The sequence below is a fragment of the Bufo gargarizans genome, chromosome 5 (genome assembly GCF_014858855.1).
Source record: "Bufo gargarizans isolate SCDJY-AF-19 chromosome 5, ASM1485885v1, whole genome shotgun sequence".
Classification (NCBI taxonomy): domain Eukaryota; kingdom Metazoa; phylum Chordata; class Amphibia; order Anura; family Bufonidae; genus Bufo; species Bufo gargarizans.
Genome location: NC_058084.1, coordinates 347016503 through 347037852, shown reverse-complemented (window position 1 = coordinate 347037852; position 21350 = coordinate 347016503). Strand labels below are relative to the sequence as shown.

Genomic DNA, 21350 nt, shown 5'->3' with positions numbered 1-21350 from the left:
CAAGTTTGGATAGAAGGCTTGTTACCGAGTCTCTCTACGACCCCGGGGTGCTTGTAAAAGTTCTTTTCTTAATTACTGTAGCTCAGAGCATGATTTTACAATTAATGGGTAAACACAACCCCTCATTATATTTTATAGTAGCTGAATAGTTTGTAGCGGACTTGGATACTGTCCAGTGCCATGTCTCAGACTGCACTTGTACCATGGGGCTTCTTGGCGGTGTGCCCTCACTCACGATGACTGTACCACTCCTGTGTGTCGCTTGTATGTACGACATAAGTGTTCATGGGTGAAGGTAAGTTCTAGGTCTATGCCCAGGAGCAGTTCCATAGTGCTCGGCATTACTGTATATATTTATCCAGATTATCATAATCCATTATTATTTTTCTTTTATAGAAATCTTCACTTTATGCTGCTAATAAAAGTCTCATCTGTAGTCTGAGGACTTGTTCACGTCACGTTTTTGTGCCTACATTTAGCGTGTATGCTTGAAGAACTCCTGAAGTACACACTATACATGTTCATGGCCTTCCATTGCTGTTTTTCTAACATGGTAGCATATTGGTGACAGATGCCGCTGTATAGCATCTGTCATAGGCATCTCTTAAATGTCATAAGGTTTTCATGGCTTACCCGTTAAAGAGATGCCATGATGGATGCCTCTGCCAGGTCTGACACCCCCTCTCTGATTCAGAGTGGCACCAGAACTACACAGCTCCGTCAGATGTGTAGTGGACAAAGCTGGTAACTGCAGTGCTGCTCCAGTTCACTTCAGTTGAAGTAGTGCGGCAGTAATCGGTTCTGTTCACTCAGCCTCGATATGAGAACCCCGCTAACATATACATTGGGAGATTTTTTTTGTTACGTTAAATGGAAGTGAACATTGCCTTAATGGATGCTTACACGTACTATGTACTTCATTTTTGGCAGAAAGAGCTCCTATATGTCGTATTAAAACTTGTACTAAAAGATTTGATTTAGGCAGCATGTACACGACACAGTAAGTGGTTGGCCGTAAAAAAGCTATTGGTCATCTCCACATCAAACAGGGATCTTTAGGCGGATACTATAGGGACAATAAAGCCCGCTTGTCTTTACATTAAGTGCCCACTCCTATATCCCATAAAGGGAGGAGGAGAGATACCCAGTCCCCTGGGATGGATGCCTATCGCCATCTCAGTACTTACAAGGTAAGCACTGCAGTGTATATTTCTACGCCGCCATTGCTTCCCAGATATCATAAAGTGGCGTTCATACTCTCATTGCTGGTGTGTTGCGCATTCATCACAGCCTAAATTATTTAATTGCTGGTATGGGTCTGTATCCGTGATATGGTGCGCACACAGCTGGTGCCCGTATATTGCAGACCGCAATACGGGCATGGTCGGCACACAGACGCGTGGTGGCTTTACTGCTGTTTACGGACGTTGAGCGTCACTGGAGGGTTAGCAGCTAGTCGTTCATGCCACTTGCTAAATACTATATGCTATATCCTGTGAATAAATCTAGCTTAGCGAGGAGCGGTCCTGTTGTATTGAGTCTCATCTACTATTCACTAGCCGTGTCTATTCAAGCCTCTTTGACAATGTTTACCGTAGTTATTCTGACCTTTTATATTTCTGGTATTGAGAAGATACTGTTCTGTAAGATTGTTATACCGGTGTCTAAATCTGCCCTGAGAATAAAAGGCAGTCTGCTTTGTTCAGCTTCCCATTGTAAGGGAATACGGATTTGTTTTCTAATGTATATAAAACCTGTAGTAGCCTAATTTTATAGTACCTACTGCTCAGCATTCCTAGCAGTAAAATGGTTTAGTATGCCATAATGAAAGGGGGTGAGAAGATGGCAGAGGGTGCAGATTTTATATTATTCTTATCATACCTTCAAGCCATAAAAAAAAATTGTTCTCCGTTTTCACAGGTCAGTGACCGCGAACGGTTAAAACAGTATTGTACAGCTGAACACAATGCAAACTTTATTTGGCAGGTTTTTTGTTGTCACAGACTAGGAGTGTCAAGTTCAAGTGCTTTTTCTCCACAGTTTATAGGAGGTCTATGGCAAGCAATATGTGAGATAGCTGGCCTGAGTATTGGCGGGTCTGTGCATGGACTAAGACGTATATGGTGTTTTGCAGACCAATAACACAGCTACAGACAAGTGATGAAGCAGATCATTAGTAAATGCCATCTTCTAGTGGTTGTTCAGTTTAGAAAATGCATTTTCATAAATCTACTAGAAAAAGCTGAGTTAATACATGGAGCCCACTGTTCAGGATCCACATCACGGGGTCAGATCAGAGAGGGGTTACAAAGACTGCCTTTCTTTCTGGAGGACCTGTCCTGTCCTGCATTACACAAATAACCCATTGATTTCAGTGGGCTCTGTGTAATACTTAATTTACCCTCTGGTGGTGCTGTTGGGAAATGTACCACTTAGGCCTCATGCACACGACCGTTGTTTTGGTCCGCATCCGAGCCGCAGTTTTTGCGGCTTGGATGCGGACCCATTTACTTTAATGGGGCCGCAAAAGATGCGGACAGCACTCCGTTGCTCCTTTCCTGTGGCCCTGCAAAAAAAAATATAACCTGTCCTATTCTTGTCCGTTTTGCGGACAAGAATAGTCAGTTATATCAATGGCTGCCGCACCATCCGTGTGTTGCGGATCCGCAATTTGCGGGCAGTCTGTATTCTGCTTTTTGTAGAGAATTTCTTCTAACAACTAAGAATTATCCAAATGGGAGAACCCCTTTAACTGCGTTGCTGGGTTAATACCATATAAACCACCAGCTTGTTTTATATTTTTTTTATTACCATTTATATTGCCTATTTAATACCTAGATTTTTCTCTCAAAGACAGAATAGCAATCAAACTAAGGGTCCATTCACATGTCCGTAACGTGTTTTGTGGATCCGCAAACCACGGACACAGCAATGTGCGTTCCGCATTTTGCGGACCGCACATTGCAGGCACTAATAGAATATGCCTATTCTTGTCCGCAATTGCAGACTAGAATAGGACATGTTCTATTTTTTCGGGAGCGGAATTGCGGACCCGGAAGTGCGGGTCCGCAATTCCGTATCCGGGCAGTACATCGTGCTGCCCTATAGAAATGAATGGGTCCGCAATTCTGTTCCATGAAATTGCGGACGTGTGAATGGACCCTAACTGATATTGAGTCTACTTGCTGGTGGGGAATAAAGACCAGAATTCTGCAGCTAACATGCCCCAGCGTCTTCTCTGTAGAACTCTTATTTATACTGTGTTGCTTTATTTTATATTGTTATGCACCTTAGAAACTTGATTTTACATCTTTACCACTTTTGTTTGAACTACTACTGACATTGACCGCAAGCACACTTTCAACAGTAACCATGTTAAAGCAGATCTGTCGGTTTATTATGCGGTTATGTAAGGGTGCAGATTACAGCTAAAGGTTAGTACTCCTAGGAGCCAAAATGGTACAAAGAATGTAATATCTTTTGGCTAATGGCAGCACTGAAGGAAGACCATGGACTTTGGTGTATCCATGGGGGGAGTGCTCGGCTGCCCTTCTCTGCAGTGACTGTCAGGCTGCCTGGTGTGCGTCCACTTGTGTTTGACCACTGGTTATGTATACCGGTTTGGGGACCTAACAACCATCTGTTTGAGTGTGGTCTCCATATGCCCTCTATCCGGTAATGTTTCTAGGTCTGTAAATAACCATGTTTGTTTGAATCCTAGGGTTTGCTTCAGTCCTCCGACATCCTAAAAGCGGAAAGCGAAGAAGTGAAGAAAGCATGCAAAGAGATGTCTTCAAAGATCCTGCAGCTTGAAGAAGACCTTATAACTGTGACTCAGAAAGCCATTGAAAAGGAAACAGAGTTAGATAGGTAAGTTGTATGTCTTTTCTTTGTACTGTGAGCAGGGTGGTGTGTTTTTGAAAAAACTTAATATGTGATGGATAATCTCAATTCTGGTCACTTGACGTGACCGGACAGGCTGGGAGATGCATCTGGTGCAGCGATAGATGCTCTTGTCTAGCTTTATACCAACTATTGGTAGGCTTAGTTTGAAACAGAACTTTATGCCAGAACTGTGGTGCAGTTTTGTTGCGAAATGTACCATGCTCCTTTCCAGTGAAGCTGGCCCCCATTTTTTATTTTTTTTGCCTAGAGACTGATTTTTCTAAGCTGAAATTCCACATTAACTGCTGCAGTTTTCACACTGGCCACTAGGCCGAAGACTTTGTCTTTTGAGAACAGGTACATGGACAAAGTATACAGAAGCTGATACCATTGATTTCTATGGGTGAGTTTTCTAGGCACGTGTATGGCGGATTGCGTTATCCATATAGAGGTGTTACTTGTCATTTTAATTCTGCCTGTGGTGGTAAGGATGATGGCTATTGAACGGTTACCTGTACAGAACAGGAAATCATGACCTGGTATTAGGCCTAGTGGCCAGTGTGAAAATTGCAGGATTGTATACAATTTTTTTTAAATATGGATGGTGACATGGAAATTTTAAAGAAACTCGCCAACATTTTTTTATTTTTTAATGCATCTAATATCCTGATTACAGACTGATTCATGTGATAACCCTTTTAGCTGGAATGTGTGTAGGTGATGGCCTATTTGACATAAGCTAGCCTTTTTTGTGTTTATTGTTTTTAATAAAAAGTAAAGAAATGTTTCTCTCATTTTCAGCCTAAAAGAAAAACTGAAGAAAATAAAATTGGAGAGAGAGCAATTTGAATTTCAGTTAAAGAATGAGAAGGATGAGAAGGAACTGTATAAGGTGAGGAGACGTGAGATCTTACACCCACATTATGGTTTGTCAGTATGCACAGAAGTCATTGACCAGCGCAAGGCATGTTCACACACGGACGGTCAACACATGTGAGAGAACATATTAAGTGCATGACATACCTGTTGTGCATCACAAAGTTGTGGGAAACTGTTCTAGGGATTGTAAATTAAGAATGCCAAGTGATCAAAGATGCCCTACTTGGACTGGACCAGTAAAGGGAAACTTACCTGCTTCCTGGCGTTGGCTCCCAGCTCCATCTCTTACTGGTCTGCGATGACGCACTGGGCTCTCGCTGAAAACATCTGGTTTGACTTGATGCTGCCAGTCACTGGCCGTGGTGGTGACCGGATCTCCTTGCGTCATGTGACCATTTGTCATGACTTAAGGGGAGCCGGTCACTGCCGAGGCCAATAATCGGCTGCATCATGTCAGGCTGTATGTTTTTAGCGAGGGAACCTTGGAGGAGAAGGAGAAAAGGAGCAGGGAGTCAGTGTCGGGAAGCGCTGGGGTGGGGAAGGGGTTCTTGCCAAAAAAAAACATCCTCCATTCTTGCACAACCCCTTTTAAACTTCTTGTTGTTGTAAAATTATTTTTTATTGTACAATACAACCCCTTTAAACTTCTGACTGGCAATTTAAAAAATGTCCATCTTACGTAGATACTTGATTATACATAGTTGTGCAGTTTTATCTACACACACACACACAATATACAATATATATACAATTTTATAATTTTTTATTTATTTTTTTCTCACTAATTGATAAGAAACATGAAGGCACCCTGGAGTAAACTTGCCTGTAATCAACATATACTTTATCCTTTATTTCCATTTTCTTCTCTTAAAGGTGAAGCTGCATTATTCATCTATAGCAGTGATGGTGAACCATTTAGAGACAGAGTGTCCAAACTGCAACCCAAAACCCACTTATTTTTCACAAAGTGCTAACACAGCAAGATAACCTGAATACTACAATCCAATATTAGTATATCTTCCATGTACTTTATCATGTAGCTATAATAGCCTGCCTACAGTCAGTGCCCTGCTTGTGCCGTTCATAGTGCGCCCTGCGCTGATGAATGACAGGAAAAGTCTAAGGCATATTGGTACACCATAGACTTTTCCAGGGTGCGGGTGCCCACAGAGAGGGCTCTGAGTGCCGCCTCTGACACCTGTGCTATAGGTTCGCCATCACTGGTCTATAGGAATGCATTGAGTCACATGATTTATGTAAATGACTACAAATGTGACTTGTCATAAAAAAGTTGAAGAATAAAAAAAATATTCTAAACACTCAATATAATAATAAATAATTTGTCATGAATACATCCCTTTATTACATAAAAATGGGATTTTATTGTGTGTCTTCCTTGGCCACAGACGCACACGTGCACATCCATACGTTCTTTTAACATACGCAATAATTAACAGCTGTCAACTAGAATGTCACTTTGGTTTTTTGGCCACTTTAGGAAACTACATTTATGGTTTGGTCGCCATCAAACTGCTATTAAATTGCAAAATGTTTTCTCCAATAGAGACCTATAAAACAATAGGTCATGACCTAAAATTAAGGGGTGAAAGGTTTAAATTAACAATAAGGTCCTCGCACTGCGAGAGGCACATATGGAACAAGTTACCCTTGGAGACAGCGAGGTTTGGATCGTTTCTTGTGCAAATTGAACAATGACCTTGTTTCTTTTGTTAGGAAAAGCACACAGTTGGAGAGTGTTTTATGTTCCTGGGGTGGAACTAGCTTCCAAAGAGGAATTTCAGTGGAAAACCTCAGCAATAACTATGGCTTGAATTATGTAACCTTGGCAAGCATGAGATTTTTAGTCTTTTGTTGTTGTTTGCTTGCGGGATCACTTTTCTGCTTGAGAATACACATATTTGGCCATAATCTGGACAGCACAGGAGGGGCAGCAAGGTCGTGAAAGGAGGATAGGACTATGTATAATCTCACTTGGAAACCAAAACAAGTTAATTATAATGTAGGCGTTGATTAAATTTTTTTTGTTCAGTAAAGCATATGCTTGTATTAATTTGTATATCCATTACACAGTCCCGCATTTTACACGCTGTCAATCAGTGGCTATAGATAGATGGATAGTAGTCATATCGTACTAGCATGTGCCCTCAGCTATCATCACCTTCCTGATAAAATGGCAGACGTTTTAGTGACCTGAAATGGTATATTTGGCATGTCCTATGTAGCAGTTGTGTATTTATTCCTCCATGGGGGCTTAAAAAAAAAAACGTACTACTAGCATTTGTTTTTTAAATGAGAAATATAGTACATCCCTTCTACCAACTTTTGAGTATTTTTTACAATATTTTAACATGAATCATTTTAAAGGACAAAATGCACAACCAAAGAAATGAACTGGGTGAAGGGTAAAATGTACCTGTTAGGTCATTATGTGCCTGTAATGTAGTATATACAGAATAAACGAGGCCCAAGTGACCTATAAAGCTAGGGTAGCATACAAGGTAGCAGTTGTGTAAAATTGGTACAAAATTCCTCTCTTACTCGCTCTTTCTCTTTACCTCTCTCTTCTGTCCTGTTTCTCTTTTCTCTCTGCCCTTCTCAGTCTTTCTCCCTATTTCGCCTGCTTCTCTCTTTTTCTTTCAATTCTTGCTATCTCTCATTTTCTTATCCTATTTTTTTCTCTTGCTCTTTTTTTTTGCTCTTTCTCTCGATTCTCTCTTTCTCCTAATTATCTCAATTCTCAAAAAAAATTCTCGATTTTCTCTCTACTTTTTTCTCATTTTCCTGTCTCCTTTTTCCTCATTTTTTTTTTCTCTTTCCTCTCCTTTTTCCTCTCGTTCCTCTCGCTTTTTCTCTTTCCTTTCCTTTCATTTTTCTCTCTCTTTCCATCTCCTTTTTTTCTCTCTCCTTTTTTTCTTTCTCTCACATTCTCTTCTTTCACTCTTTTTGCTTTACTTAGCTTTTGTGTACTACAGACCTAATCCTGCATGAATTGACATAAATTTGGACTTTTGTCATAGGTTCACCTAAAGAATACAGAAATTGAGAACACAAAGCTACTGACAGAGGTGCAGACATTAAAGAATTTAGATTCCAGTAAAGAGAACTTGATTACTCACTACAAAGAGGAACTCAGTAAAATGAAGCTGTGTCTGTCTGATAAAGAGAAGCTATGCACAGAGCTGCTCCAGACCGCCTCTGAGAAGGTGAGACCTGGTAAATGCAAGGCCTCATGGACATGGCCGTATTATGACAGTAGAGAGTTGTAGTAGGGCACCCATAGCCTTCTGTGGGGCTGTAATGTACCTCGTTATGCCTTGTGACTAGGGAAGAATAACCCTGGAATACTGTAAGTGGCACACAGGGGCCTATGACTTCATACTGCCTTTTATACACCGCTACTGGGTGCACAGGGCCTAATGTGATCTGGTCCAGTGTAACAGTTTATTCCTATTGTGACTTTCCCAATGACATCACTCTCACTCACACTAAAGATTCATGGGACATGCTCATGCGAAAGAAAAATAAATCTTGGACGTTATTGTCCTGTTAACATTCTCTTTTTGTGGATCTAACTTTAGATTTTACTATGATTGACTTTGACTTTATTGTCACTCAGTCAGCTTTCAATTTTCGGGTTGTGTGTTTTAAACCGTTGACAACTTCCAGAAACGAAACCATATTTCAGACTTTGGTTTTATAGAATAATGACATACAACTTGAAGGAGATGAATGATGATATGCAGACTGAAAAGAAATTTGCTGCACTGCGCACTTGACAGGAGATCATGCTTGTTACTTGCTGCCTGTGCAATGTAAAATTACACCCATCGGCCATAGTATTTCATAGTAATTCCAACCACACTAATATTGTGTAGGTCACTTTGTGCGGCCAAATCAGCTTTTGCCTTTCAAGGCATGGACTCCACTCTCTGAAAGTGTCCTGTGGTGTCTCCAAGCTGTGATTCCCTGTGTCTTCTGACACCAGGGACGTACATAGAAGTCACTGGGCCCCATAGCAAGAATCTAAATTGGGTTCCTATTCATAGACCCTCCCACTACCCATTCCTGGCCAGCAGTGTACTGATATGTGAGGTATGAGATATAAATTACGGTACAGCTCGTACCTCACATATCAGTACACTGCTGCGTATACTATATACATGTACACACTGCATCTATTATATACCTGTACACACTGCATCTATTATACCTCGTACCTCACATATCAGTACACTGGTGCGTATACTATATACATGTACACACTGCATCTATTATACCTCACATATCAGTACACTGCTGTATACACTACATATCTGTACACACTGCATTTATTATACCTCGTACCTTACATATCAGTACAATGCTGGGTATACTATATACCTGTACACACTGCATGCATTCCACCTTCTACCTCACATATCAGTACACTGCTCGGTATACTCCTTACCTGTGTCCACTGCATCTATTATACTCTATAATAGATGCAGTGTGTGTGTGTGTATATATATATATATATATATATAATATATGCGATCAAAATTAGAGAACAACACACAATTTCCGAAATGTCACGGTCATAGTGTAGTCCTATGTGAATATATCCTAACCTGAGTAAAATAGCAGTATTTTAAGATTATTTCATAAATTGTATTTATTCTAAAGCACAGAATAAAAATGGAAATGAGATAATTTTAAAAGAACACTGATCACAATTAGAGAACACTTTCAGATATCTGCAAGTTACTGATGTTAATCTGGCAACTGATGCTAATTTCCTTATTGATCTGACAAACCCTATTTAACTGGCAGCCTAACTTTCCAGTTTTCACTGACTTTGCCAAAATAGTGTGCCATTCCAAAGTGACTGAAACCCTCCGGCCGCAGGTTGTCCAGATGAAGGCCAAAGGGGTGACCCTATGAGCCCCAGCAAGAGAAGTTGGTTGTTCCAAGTCTGTGATTTCTAGAATATTGCATCTTTACAGCATCCTCTGGATCAACTTGCAGGATAACAGGCCGAACTGGATGGACAAATGTGTTTTTTTCGGCCTTATATACTATGTTACAAACTAATTCAAGTCGCCCTTGAAAGACAAATGCAAGAGAGGACAGGATAATGCAGAGAATCTCCATGGGTAATCGTTTCAATACTGCAGCTGGAATTGCTCGCCAGTTCAGCACTGAACAGGGTAAGGATCTGTCTCGACATACAGGGTCTCGACGTTTAAGGGCATTTAGACTAAAAGCCCACTCTGCAGTGACCAAACCTCTCATTAGCAGAAAGAATCAAAAGGCTAAACTCCCCTTTGCTGAGGAGCATGTTGTGTGGACAGAGGAGAAGTGTTCCAGAGTTCATTTTAGTGATGAAAGCAAGTTGAATTTATTTGGGTCTGATGGGAAACATTATGTTCATCGACAAACTGGGGAAAAACTGAACCCAAAGTGTGTAAAGAAGTCAGTAAAAGGTGGAGGAGGAAGTGTCATGGTTTGGGGAATGTTTTCTGCAGCAGGAGTTGGACCTCTCACATGGCAGAGTGAATGCAAGTGTGTATCCGAACCTTCTTCAACAACACATGGTTCCTTCCTTGCGTTCATCACTCAATCAGCCAGCTATTTTCATGCAGGACAATGCCCCCTGTCGCACAGCAAAACAGGAAAATAAGTTCCTTGAAACTGAAAACATTGAAACAATGAAATGGCCAGAGTCCTTATCTAAACCCAATAGAAACCCTCTGGAAAATCCTTGGTGACAGTTATGGTCAAGAAACCCACAAAAGTCACAGAACTGTTGAAGAGACTGGAAGAAGAGTGGACCAAAATCACACCAGAGCAGTGTGAGAGACTAGTGATGTCCTGTGGCCGCAGATGTGCTGAAGTCCTTCAAAGCAAGGGCCTGTACACTTCTACTGATTGGGGACTGGTGTAACCTTCAGAAAATTTAGTTAGAATCTTTCTCTCTGATACAGTCATTGCTGTTCTCTAATTATGATCATCAGGTTTTCAAAAAAATAAAGGTTTTATGTTGATATACTTTGGTTATTTTGGAAAACACTGTTCTAATGGCATGGTGTACCCCTTACAAAAAATACTTCAAATGATTATCAATGTAGATTTCATTATTTCTGCAAAAAATCAAGTGTTCATAAATTGTACTCTAATTTTGATCGCGTGTGTGTGTATGTATTGTGGAGGTTAGCTGTACAAATGGTAGGCAGTCGGCAGGATTGGATGCAACATAAGGGTTTTATTGGAAAAAACACAACTCAAATTTGTTCCAACAGGATGGCTTGGCTTCAGCCCATCACAGTTCAGTCACATAAAGCACTTATCTTCAGCCCTCATGTGTCATATAACAGTTCAAATTTTACACAGGCAAAAATACAGGAGTCACCTTTCTGCAGAACCTTGTCTTTTCCCTTCTCAGGAACACTGTGGAGATGAATGCTCCTAAGTCCTCTGCAGACCAACACCAACCACACACTGACAGTGAGTCTTTTAAATTAGCTTCCAGCTGGGTGAGGTGGTAACACAGGAGATGGAGTATGGGAGTGACCTTCCCACCCAAACTCTTCAGTCACTCCTAAATCCCGGACCCAAATTCCAGCTACCACAAACTCAGCAATCTAACATCACTGGTTGCCATTTACCTCCGGGATTTACATCACTGAGAGCAGCAGCCTCAGTGACACATACTTACCATCAATAACCTCACCCTTTGGATGCTTACATATCCCCCCCCTCTGCCCAAGGCCAGGGGACTGGGCACTTGACCCTGATAGACAGTAAATCCTTGACAAGGCATCAGCATTAACATGAAGCTTCCCTGCCCTGTGCTCTACCACAAAATTAAAGTCCTGCAACTCCAGGAACCACCGTGTTACCCTTGCATTGTTTCCTTTATTTCGGCACATCCATTTTAAAGGGGCATGGTCAGATACCAAGCGGAACTTCCTACCTGCCAAATAGTACCGCAAAGCCACGAGGGCCCACTTTATTGCCAAACACTCCCTCTCCACTATTGAGTAGTTCCTCTCACAGGAGGTGAGTTTTCTACTCAAATATATGATGGGGTGTTCTTCCCCATTTACCTCTTGTGACATTACTGCCCCTAACCCAACCTCTGAGGCATCGGTCTGGACAATAAACTCTTTTGAGAAGTCTGGTGCGATCAGCACAGGCTGACTGCATAGTGCTTTTTTAAGGTCCTGAAACGCCTTTTCTGTCTCTTGAGACCACTGTACCATTACTGACTTTCTCCCTTTTGTGAGGTCTGTTAATGGTGCTGCTACCAGGGACTCTCTATCCTTCCAAGGTTTGATTAAATTGACGTGATAGAGTTGGATGGGCTTTCTTTTCCCAGGCTGATGTATTTTATAATTGACCTCTCCAACCCTTTCTACTACTTCAAAAGGACCCTGCCACTTGGCCAGAAATTTGCTTTCTACCGTGGGAACCAGCACTAGTACCCTGTCCCCAGGGTTGAACTGCCTCACCCGGGCCGCTCTATTGTACACCCTGCTCTGGGACTCTTGGGCCTTCTGCATGTGTTCCCTCACGATGGGCATAATGCTGCTGATGCGATCTTGCATTTGGGCCACATGTTCTATCACACTTCTGTAAGGGGTAGCCTCACTCTCCCAAGTCTCCTTGGCAATATCCAGCAATCCCCTGGGATGTCTCCCATATAATAACTCAAATGGAGAGAAGCCAGTGGAGGACTGGGGGACCTCTCGGATGGAGAACATGAGATATGACAACAGACAATCCCAGTCCTTCCCATCCTTTTCTACTACCCTTCTCAACATCCCCTTTAAGGTTTTATTGAACCTCTCTACAAGGCCATCTGTTTGGGGATGATATACAGAGGTTCTTAGCTGCTTAATTTTCAGCAGGTTGCAAAGCTCTTTCATAACTTTGGACATGAAAGGTGTACCCTGGTCAGTCAGTATTTCTTTTGGTAGGCCAGTTCTGGAAAATATATGAACCAACTCCCGAGCAATGCTCTTGGAGGAGGTATTCCGCAATGGAATGGCTTCAGGATACCTAGTGGCATAGTCCAGCACTACCAAAATATACTGGTGGCCTCGGGCAGACCTAACTAACGGCCCCACCAAATCCATAGCTATTCTGTCAAATGGAATCTCAATTATTGGCAGGGGAACCAAGGGGCTCCGAAAGTGACTCACAGGAGCCGTTACTTGGCAAGTTGGGCAGGATTGGCAAAACCTTTCAACCTCTTGGTAACAACCTGGCCAATAGAACCTTTGCAGGATTCTTTCCTTTGTTTTATCAGTCCCCAGATGACCCCCAAGTAAATGGGTGTGGGCCATATCAAGGACCATCCTTCTATAAGGTATGGGTACCACCAATTGCTCCAGAATTTCATCACGCATCTTAGTAACACGATACAGTAAATTATCACTGACAGCAAAATGAGGAAACCTTTGATCAGCATTAGGCTCCTGAGGTACCTCATTTAGTACAGTTACATTTTCCCATGCATGTTTCAGGGTGGAGTCTCGTAACTGAGCAGTCCCAAAGTTCTCCCGAGACACTTCCAAGTCCGGTACATTCTGCTCAGGGTTAGACTCCTCACCCTCATCCCCAGCCAATACTGCAAGGGGAAAACTGTCTGATACCTCATTGGTCACCCCTACAGCATCTGTTTGGGCTTCTCCCCCTAAAGGAATTGGGCTGAAAGAAGGTGAACATGCAACAGGCGTATCATTACAGTGGGAATGAGACCAGAGATCCCAGAACAACGGAAAATCACGTCCCACAATCAATGGATGTAATAAGTCTGGTACCACACCCACTTCATGGGTCACTGTCCCGCAGCCAGTCTCTACAGTCACTTTGGCCAGCGGATAATGCTTAGTGTCCCCATGGATACAAACCACCCCCACCCGCCTTTCAGGGATGACCAGGTCATGGGGTACGGCAGCACACAAGAGGGTGACCAGGCTACCCGAGTCCAAAAGGGCCACAACACTTACCCCGTTTACCTGGAGTTGACGCTCCTGGGGACCTGGTTCCTGCAGGGGTGTAGCACTGCAAACAGGATGAGCAAACATGGAGAGGCGGCGGGTGGCACCACACTCCATTGGCTCCTCCCCCTGGGAACAGTGTGCTGCAATATGCCCCGGTTGCTGACACTTCCAACAACGGACCTTAGGTTGGCCTTCGAGTGGGGCTTCAGAATGGGAGGGTACCTTTCTTGGAATGAAAAACCTCTTTCCCCGGGGGGAGCCACCCAGGCTTTGTCTGTTGGCTAGGTCCTCCTGCTCAGAGGTAGAAATGGCTGTGGAGGTTGCTCTCTGTCGACGACCACCAGAGGATCCCATGAACTGCTGTGGTTTACCTTCAGGCCTCAGACAGGTCTCGGTAGTCGTAAACCGCTCCACAAGTGAAACCAATTGATCCAGGGTTTTGGGGTCTCCTTGAGCAACCCAGCGGTGAATGTCCATAGGAAGTCCACTCACATAGCGGTCGAGCACGATTCGTTCGACAATGTCTGCTGTACTCAGTGTCTCAGGTTGTAGCCACTTGCGCACAAGGTGTAACAAATCAAACATTTGAGAGCGGGGCGGTTTTTTCTCTTCAAACCGCCATTCATGGACTCTGCGAGCACGGACAGATAAGGTGACTCCCAGCCGGGCCATGATTTCTGCTTTAAGGATATCATAGTCTTTGGCCTGCTCTGCTGTTAAATCAAAATATGCTTTTTGCGGCTCCCCAGTCAAATAAGGCGCCAGAACCTCAGTCCATTCAGCCGCAGGGAGTTTCTCCCTTTCCACAATCCTTTCAAACACCGCCAAATAGGCCTCTATGTCGTCATCTGGGGTCATTTTTTGCAAGGCGCGGTGCACTGCCTTTTTTACATTCACAGTCCCAGCTAACTCCTCCATATTCCTTGGCTGAGCTGACACACTCTCTCTCAGGACTGTGATCTGTTCCAGCAACAGACGGTTGGTTTCCTGCTGGGCAGCACTGACCTGCACAAACTGCTTAACCAGCTCCTCCATGGCAGGAGTCTCACTGGGCAACAACGTAGCAGCCTTTATCCAGGACATAAGCAGATTACAGAGCAAAAAAAATTATGCAGCCGTTACCCTTAGCAACCACTTGCCCGCATCCGACACCATATGTGGAGGTTAGCTGTACAAATGGTAGGCAGTCGGCAGGATTGGATGCAACATAAGGGTTTTATTGGAAAAAACACAACTCAAATTTGTTCCAACAGGATGGCTTGGCTTCAGCCCATCACAGTTCAGTCACATAAAGCACTTATCTTCAGCCCTCATGTGTCATATAACAGTTCAAATTTTACACAGGCAAAAATACAGGAGTCACCTTTCTGCAGAACCTTGTCTTTTCCCTTCTCAGGAACACTGTGGAGATGAATGCTCCTAAGTCCTCTGCAGACCAACACCAACCACACACTGACAGTGAGTCTTTTAAATTAGCTTCCAGCTGGGTGAGGTGGTAACACAGGAGATGGAGTATGGGAGTGACCTTCCCACCCAAACTCTTCAGTCACTCCTAAATCCCGGACCCAAATTCCAGCTACCACAAACTCAGCAATCTAACATCACTGGTTGCCATTTACCTCCGGGATTTACATCACTGAGAGCAGCAGCCTCAGTGACACATACTTACCATCAATAACCTCACCCTTTGGATGCTTACAGTATATATATATATATATATATATATATATTAGGGGTTGAAGGACCTATGATGATGCGGCAGATGCTTCTTTTTTAACCAGGGAACTACCCCATGCTCGATGTACAGGACCTGTGATACTGAAGATGATGTCATCATAGGTCCTGGCAGATGCTCCTAACCTACACCATTCTTTGTGCAGTTCCTTTACTAGATGTACAGGACCTGTGATGACATCATCACAGGTCCTTTAGCTGTCTCCACTAATTTTAGAGATACTATACTGGAGCTGGATGTAATGAGTGTAATTTGGGGGGTGGGGCCTATCCTCCACTGCAGGCCCCTGTTCCCCACGGGCCCCATAGCAGCTGCGTGGTCTGCCTGTATTGGAGGTATGCCACTGTCTGACACCTTTCTATCATGGCTTGCATTAACCCTTTCAACAGTGATCCTTGGGTGCCCAGACCTTGTTGCTGGTTCACAAGTTGCCCTTCCTTTGACCACTTTTGGTAGGTACTAACCACTGTAGGGAACACCCCAAAAGACCTTCCAGTTGTATAACCTTCACTATTAGACCCTTATTACAGTTGCTCAGATCCTTACTCTTGCCATTTTTCATGATTCCAGCACATCAACTTCAAGAGCTGACTGGTCACTCGCTGCCTAAAATCTAAAATGCTGTTTTGTTATTTTACTGGTTTACTCATTTGAAGTGCAGCTTATTTTGCCTGGTGCAATGTGATTTGCTAGATGGTCTGTTTCATATCTGCGTTTAACCTATCTGGCCCTCTGTTCCACCAGAAAATCAGCCCGCCGGACTTCACCAGATCTGGTATAGCTGGACATGGCCATGCACGGCCGGACCCCATTAACTATAATAGGATCTAGTGGTGATCCGGCTGCTTTTTTTTTTTTGCTTAAGTGCCAGCTTCAGCCAAAGGAGAAGGCGCACAGGCAGGACTTTTTAGTCCGGAAAGTGACCGGATCACCACCGGGTCCCATTATAGTCAAAAGGGTCCAGCAGTGCACGGCCATCTCGGGCTATGCTGGATCTGATGAACTCCAGCAGGCTGTTCCTTTGCAGTTAAATGCAGATCTGAATCAGCCCTTGCTTTACTCCAGCCATTGTGCTGCTCTGCTGCTTAATCTATCATTGCTGTTATTATATATTTTGGTTGTACCTTGTAATTATGTGACTCTGAAATAACTTGTGTAATATAAAGAGATGTGTAAACAGCATCATCTACCAAATTGTAGGTGCCAGTGAAAATTCCTGGTCTGGTATTGTATTATCCATTAATGGAAGAGTCCGCCAACTCTCTGTTGGGTGACCTTTATCTTGCTGTATCGTTACTTGGTGTGTCACTGCTCTTCGCAAGCCCTCTTAATTTAATATATTTCTTCTGTACTGTTCAGGAAGACATTGGCTTTTTAAAACAGCAGCTTCGTAAGATTGAGGATGACCAGCAGGCCAGCAGACAGAAGGTTTCCTTAATGTCCAGGGAGCTTAGTGATGCAGTAAATATACGTGATAAAACTATGTCTGACCTTCATACATCTCGCCTTGAGACTGATAGCGTTAAGAAGCAACTTGCCGCTGCATTGGCTGAGCTCAGTCTGCAGGATAGACAACCATCCTCTAACAGCGTCTTGAGAAAGGATCAGGTAAGCTAACAAGTAATGATCTAAGGTACATATATATGTATGAATGCGCAGGGTCCAGAATGACAGAAATGTCGGTGAATAAAATACAAACTAAAGGCTGCGTTTCATGAGCTGAGGGTTGGGTCAGTAATTGGGTATCCTTGTTCCTATGAGCACTGTCCCGATGATTGTCGGGGGTAAATACGCCACCGATCACTTAGCAAACCAGCAAAATACTCCATACTCCTTTGTCAGGTGATCCTTTGTTTAGGGGGTACATAAAATTCTTATTTGTCGGCAGCACTTTATCCTGTGTAAACATGGTTATGCCGCTGACAAACAGTGAATCTGTACAGGGATGAATGATTGTAGTGGCGATCATTCCTCCCCTCACAAAGGGGAGGGTTGATGAATATACATGCATTTGAACATGCTGGCAATTATCAGTAATGAATATTTAATTTCCAAACATTTACCTGAATATTCAGCCATGTAAATGGGCCCTGACATGCAGTTGCTCAGCAGATTTTTTTTAGGATAGCCTGTAACTTGGGGGCCATTTACTTTGGGACGGTAAGTGGCACAGTGATGAAAGGTGAACCATTAGTTCCCAGTCACTGGCTGCTTTTTAGCTACATTTACTTACAGCAGTCATCCCTTTTTTTATACAGATGAATTGTTTGCCAGCTACACATCCCTGTGCAGTGTGCTGCCAAAAAAACTATGTTTAAATGACAGATTACCCAATAAAAAAAGCATTTTAAAAGTTTTTCACATGATCAGTGACACATTTTCTATGGGGCAGCTATCAGGAATGACCGTCCTGCCAGTGTAAATGGGCCCTCTAAATGTATGGACTATGGTAAACAGCACTTGGCTTACTGCATGCTATTCTGCTGATAGATTTGTATCTACTTAAATGTAAGCCCATAGAGCCTTGCTCTGGACTACCCTGCCTATCCCGGCGGCAGTCCGTTCAAATTCACCACTTTCCTATCAAGCCATATTGTTGTGGAGGTCTGTCAGGTTTAAGTTGGGCTTACAGTCTAGAAACACTCCTCTGCTTCACATACTAGGTAACCCAGCCTTCCCACCGGGGCTCAGGGCACTCGATTTTCACTGGTGGATCACCAATAAATGTATTACGTTGCATAAATTCCTGGTCAGGGGTAAATTGATCACACTGTCTGATTTTAAGGATAAGTTTGATCTCCCCCCTGGTGAGTCATTCGCAGCCAACCAAGTCTTTTCATTCCTCCGCTCTTTAAAGATTGACGAACTGACCCTAGATTTTACTCCCTTTGAACGTTTTGTTACTTTCTCTCTATACAAACAGGGGCTATTGTCTAGGCTGTATGGCATGCTGGATGCCTCGCCTGGGGGAGTTAAGCTTTCGTATATGGTGGAGTGGGAGAAGGATATACAGGAAGAATATCCACTCTCAGATTGGTTTTCCCGCTCTCAGACCCTAACCAAAACTTCATGGCAAACCACACTGGCAGAGACCTCTGTGAAGGTCCTTCACAGGACCCATCTGGTGCCTGTTAGGCTACATCGTATCTATCCGGAAGTTTCTCCACTATGTTTTAGAGGATGCACAGAGGATGGTACAGTTTACCATATCTGGTGGACATGCCCGCATGTCCAACGGTTTTGGTCCAAAATAGGCAAACTGATTTCCACAGTGTTAGGCTGCAGTTATAAGCCCGCTCCCTCCCTATGCCTTTTAGGAGATAAGCCTCCTTGGCTGACCTTTGCCAAGTTCAAACTATCGCAACACATTTTATTAGCTGCTAGAATCCATATTGCATTTAAAAGGAAATCTGACACGTTAAGTTTCCAGGCAGTTATAGATAGAGTTAATAAGATCTTATTATATGAAAAACTGTCAGCCATTCGTTTGGACGCATTTGAGCCCTTTGAAAAATTGTGGGAACCCTGGGTTTCTTCCTCCTACTCCGCCAATGTGCGACAAAGTATAGCGTTGTAATACCCTATGTACTCTGTGGGTGGCTTTAGCTATGCGGAGCTCGTGGGACACTTGATTAAGTTTGGCTGTAACTATTTGCACCATTTCCTTTCAATTGACCACTGTAGGATCTCCATTTGATTATTGTTCAAGTAATCTACCTTGTTTACTTTGTTTTTGTTAATTTGTATGTACCTACTACGTATATCAATGATGCCACGTGATATTTTTCTAATGCTGTACATTTTCAATAAAGCTTTTGAAACATAAATGTAAGCCCATATTATTGTTACACTCTTTATGTTAGAGATTGTCTCCTCAGAGATATCCCCTTTCAAAATGTGTCAGCTGATTTCACCTGCCACGGCTGCTGAGTATTGTATGAGGACCATTCTAATGAATGGCTATCCTTGTAATAAAAGGGTAGCCCGAGCACAATAATGGGAGCTGCTCATATGAATTGGCGCATGTAGAATGGGGGGTCCAAAATGGGAGACCCCTCTTATGACGTCCATGTGCCCTATTGGGGGGGATTGTACAATCTGAAGTAGGGATTGCATGTCTAAGTGTCATAAGAAGCAGGGCAGAGAGACCCTTTGGCTCATCTGTATGAAGAATTACTGTAGTAAGTCCTGCTTCATTTAAAACTTGATGAAATATAACATTTTATCCTTAGGATACGGAGAGCTGCAGAGTGGAGCAGGAACTTCGGAAAGAGGTTGAAGACCTAAAGCTGAGACTGCAAATGGCAGCCGACCATTATAAAGATAAATTTAAAGAATGCCAGAAACTACAGAAGCAAGTATCCAAACTCACAGACCAGCTTGTACGTATACCAGTGACTCATCTTTTATAACTAATCAGTAAAATTAGGCATTTTGTGTTTGTTGGAGAAATTAGGTTTTTAGGAGCAATAAAAGAATTCCATTTCAGGCAGTCGGAGGCACAAAATGTCTAGAGTCTAAAACCACTCTTCCCTCTAGAGAGTATGGCGGCACCGCTCAGGAGCTAAGGGGTGCTTTCCCATTAGACTGGCCTGAGCGTTCTTAAATGCCTGATCAGAGAGAGAACTGTGCAGCCCTGGTTACAGCTGCTCTTTCCTCTGTATTTCTTCCCTGCCATCCTGATGTGGAAGTATTAATATTCGGCCTCCTGTTACAGCCTGGACAATGCTGGAGACGCAAGTAGCCACTCGAACCCAAGTATGCTGCAGTAACCCTTTACTACCATAGATGACCAGGGATGCTGGCACTGACCCCTTCACTGCGGGACCTGAATGCGATTTTATTTTATTTGCCTGAATACTATATGGCCCTGTGTATCTGTCGGCTTTATAATTTAATCATTAGGCTGATGGAAAAGCACTTTAATGACTGTGAATTTAGCAGTACTAGAGAAATACTAGCAGAGTTTCAGTCCCTTCCTCCTTAGGGTACTTTTACATCAGCGTTGTGCTGTCCGGTTTTGAGATCCCAGCAAACTGCAGTTGAGGAAGGCTGGACGTGCCGAAACGCGTCCTGTAAACCGATGATGTACTTGGAATAAAACATACTACAAATAACAAGCACGTTTGCTGGGATTATTTTCTATAAGCTTCCTATGGGGATTGCAACGTAAATACGAGGATCGTGAGCTGTCTGATCCGGCACAGTCTCTCAAAACCACAGCACAATGCTTCAATTTGTCCCCGTTCATAGTCAGTGGTGACAAAACTGAACAAACTGGTACTGAGTGCACCCGAATGCGTTCCATTCCAGATTGTTGTGTTCCCATGCCGGACACAGAATCGCTGCTAGCAGTGTTTTTTTTTGTTTTTGTGGCATGGGATACTGGACAAGCCATGTAAGTCAATGGAGCCAGATCTGTTTTTGACTTGCAATGATTTTAGTGCCGGATCCGGGGGGTTTTTCATGCCAGAAAATAAAACTGATCCGGCACCATTTACTTACATAGTTCTTGTTGCTGGATCCGGCTTGTTCAGTTTCTTCATTTTTGATATAACACAACCGGATCCGTTCTGAATAGATGCAGCTGGTGGTTTTATTAGGGTGGAAACATTTTGCTGTGACTTTGAGATCCCCTGCTGGATCTCAAAACTGTATAGCAATAACACCAATGTAAAAGTACCCTTAGCGATGGGAAGGTCCCTATTATGCCATAACCGACAGATAATCGGGTCACATCTTAGAGATATTAGTTATATTGGTGGGAAAACACTTCAATTGTAAGCTTCAGCGTTGGGATTATAAGACTGTATTTCAGCATTTGAAAACAATTTGGATCAAAT

General features: G+C 43.0%; 1 protein-coding gene across 4 annotated transcripts in view; it reads left to right on the top strand.

Moving 5' to 3' along the window:
* TAX1BP1 (Tax1 binding protein 1) overlaps nt 1–21350 on the top strand; it is a 126840-nt gene that overhangs the window by 57890 nt on the left and 47600 nt on the right. For all 4 annotated transcript variants that reach the window (XM_044292800.1, XM_044292801.1, XM_044292799.1 and 1 more), the window contains exons 6-10: nt 3722–3870; nt 4687–4777; nt 7803–7988; nt 16867–17115; nt 19740–19889. In XM_044292800.1, coding sequence (XP_044148735.1) covers nt 3722–3870; nt 4687–4777; nt 7803–7988; nt 16867–17115; nt 19740–19889 — 825 coding nt within the window. The remainder of the gene's footprint in view (nt 1–3721; nt 3871–4686; nt 4778–7802; nt 7989–16866; nt 17116–19739; nt 19890–21350) is intronic.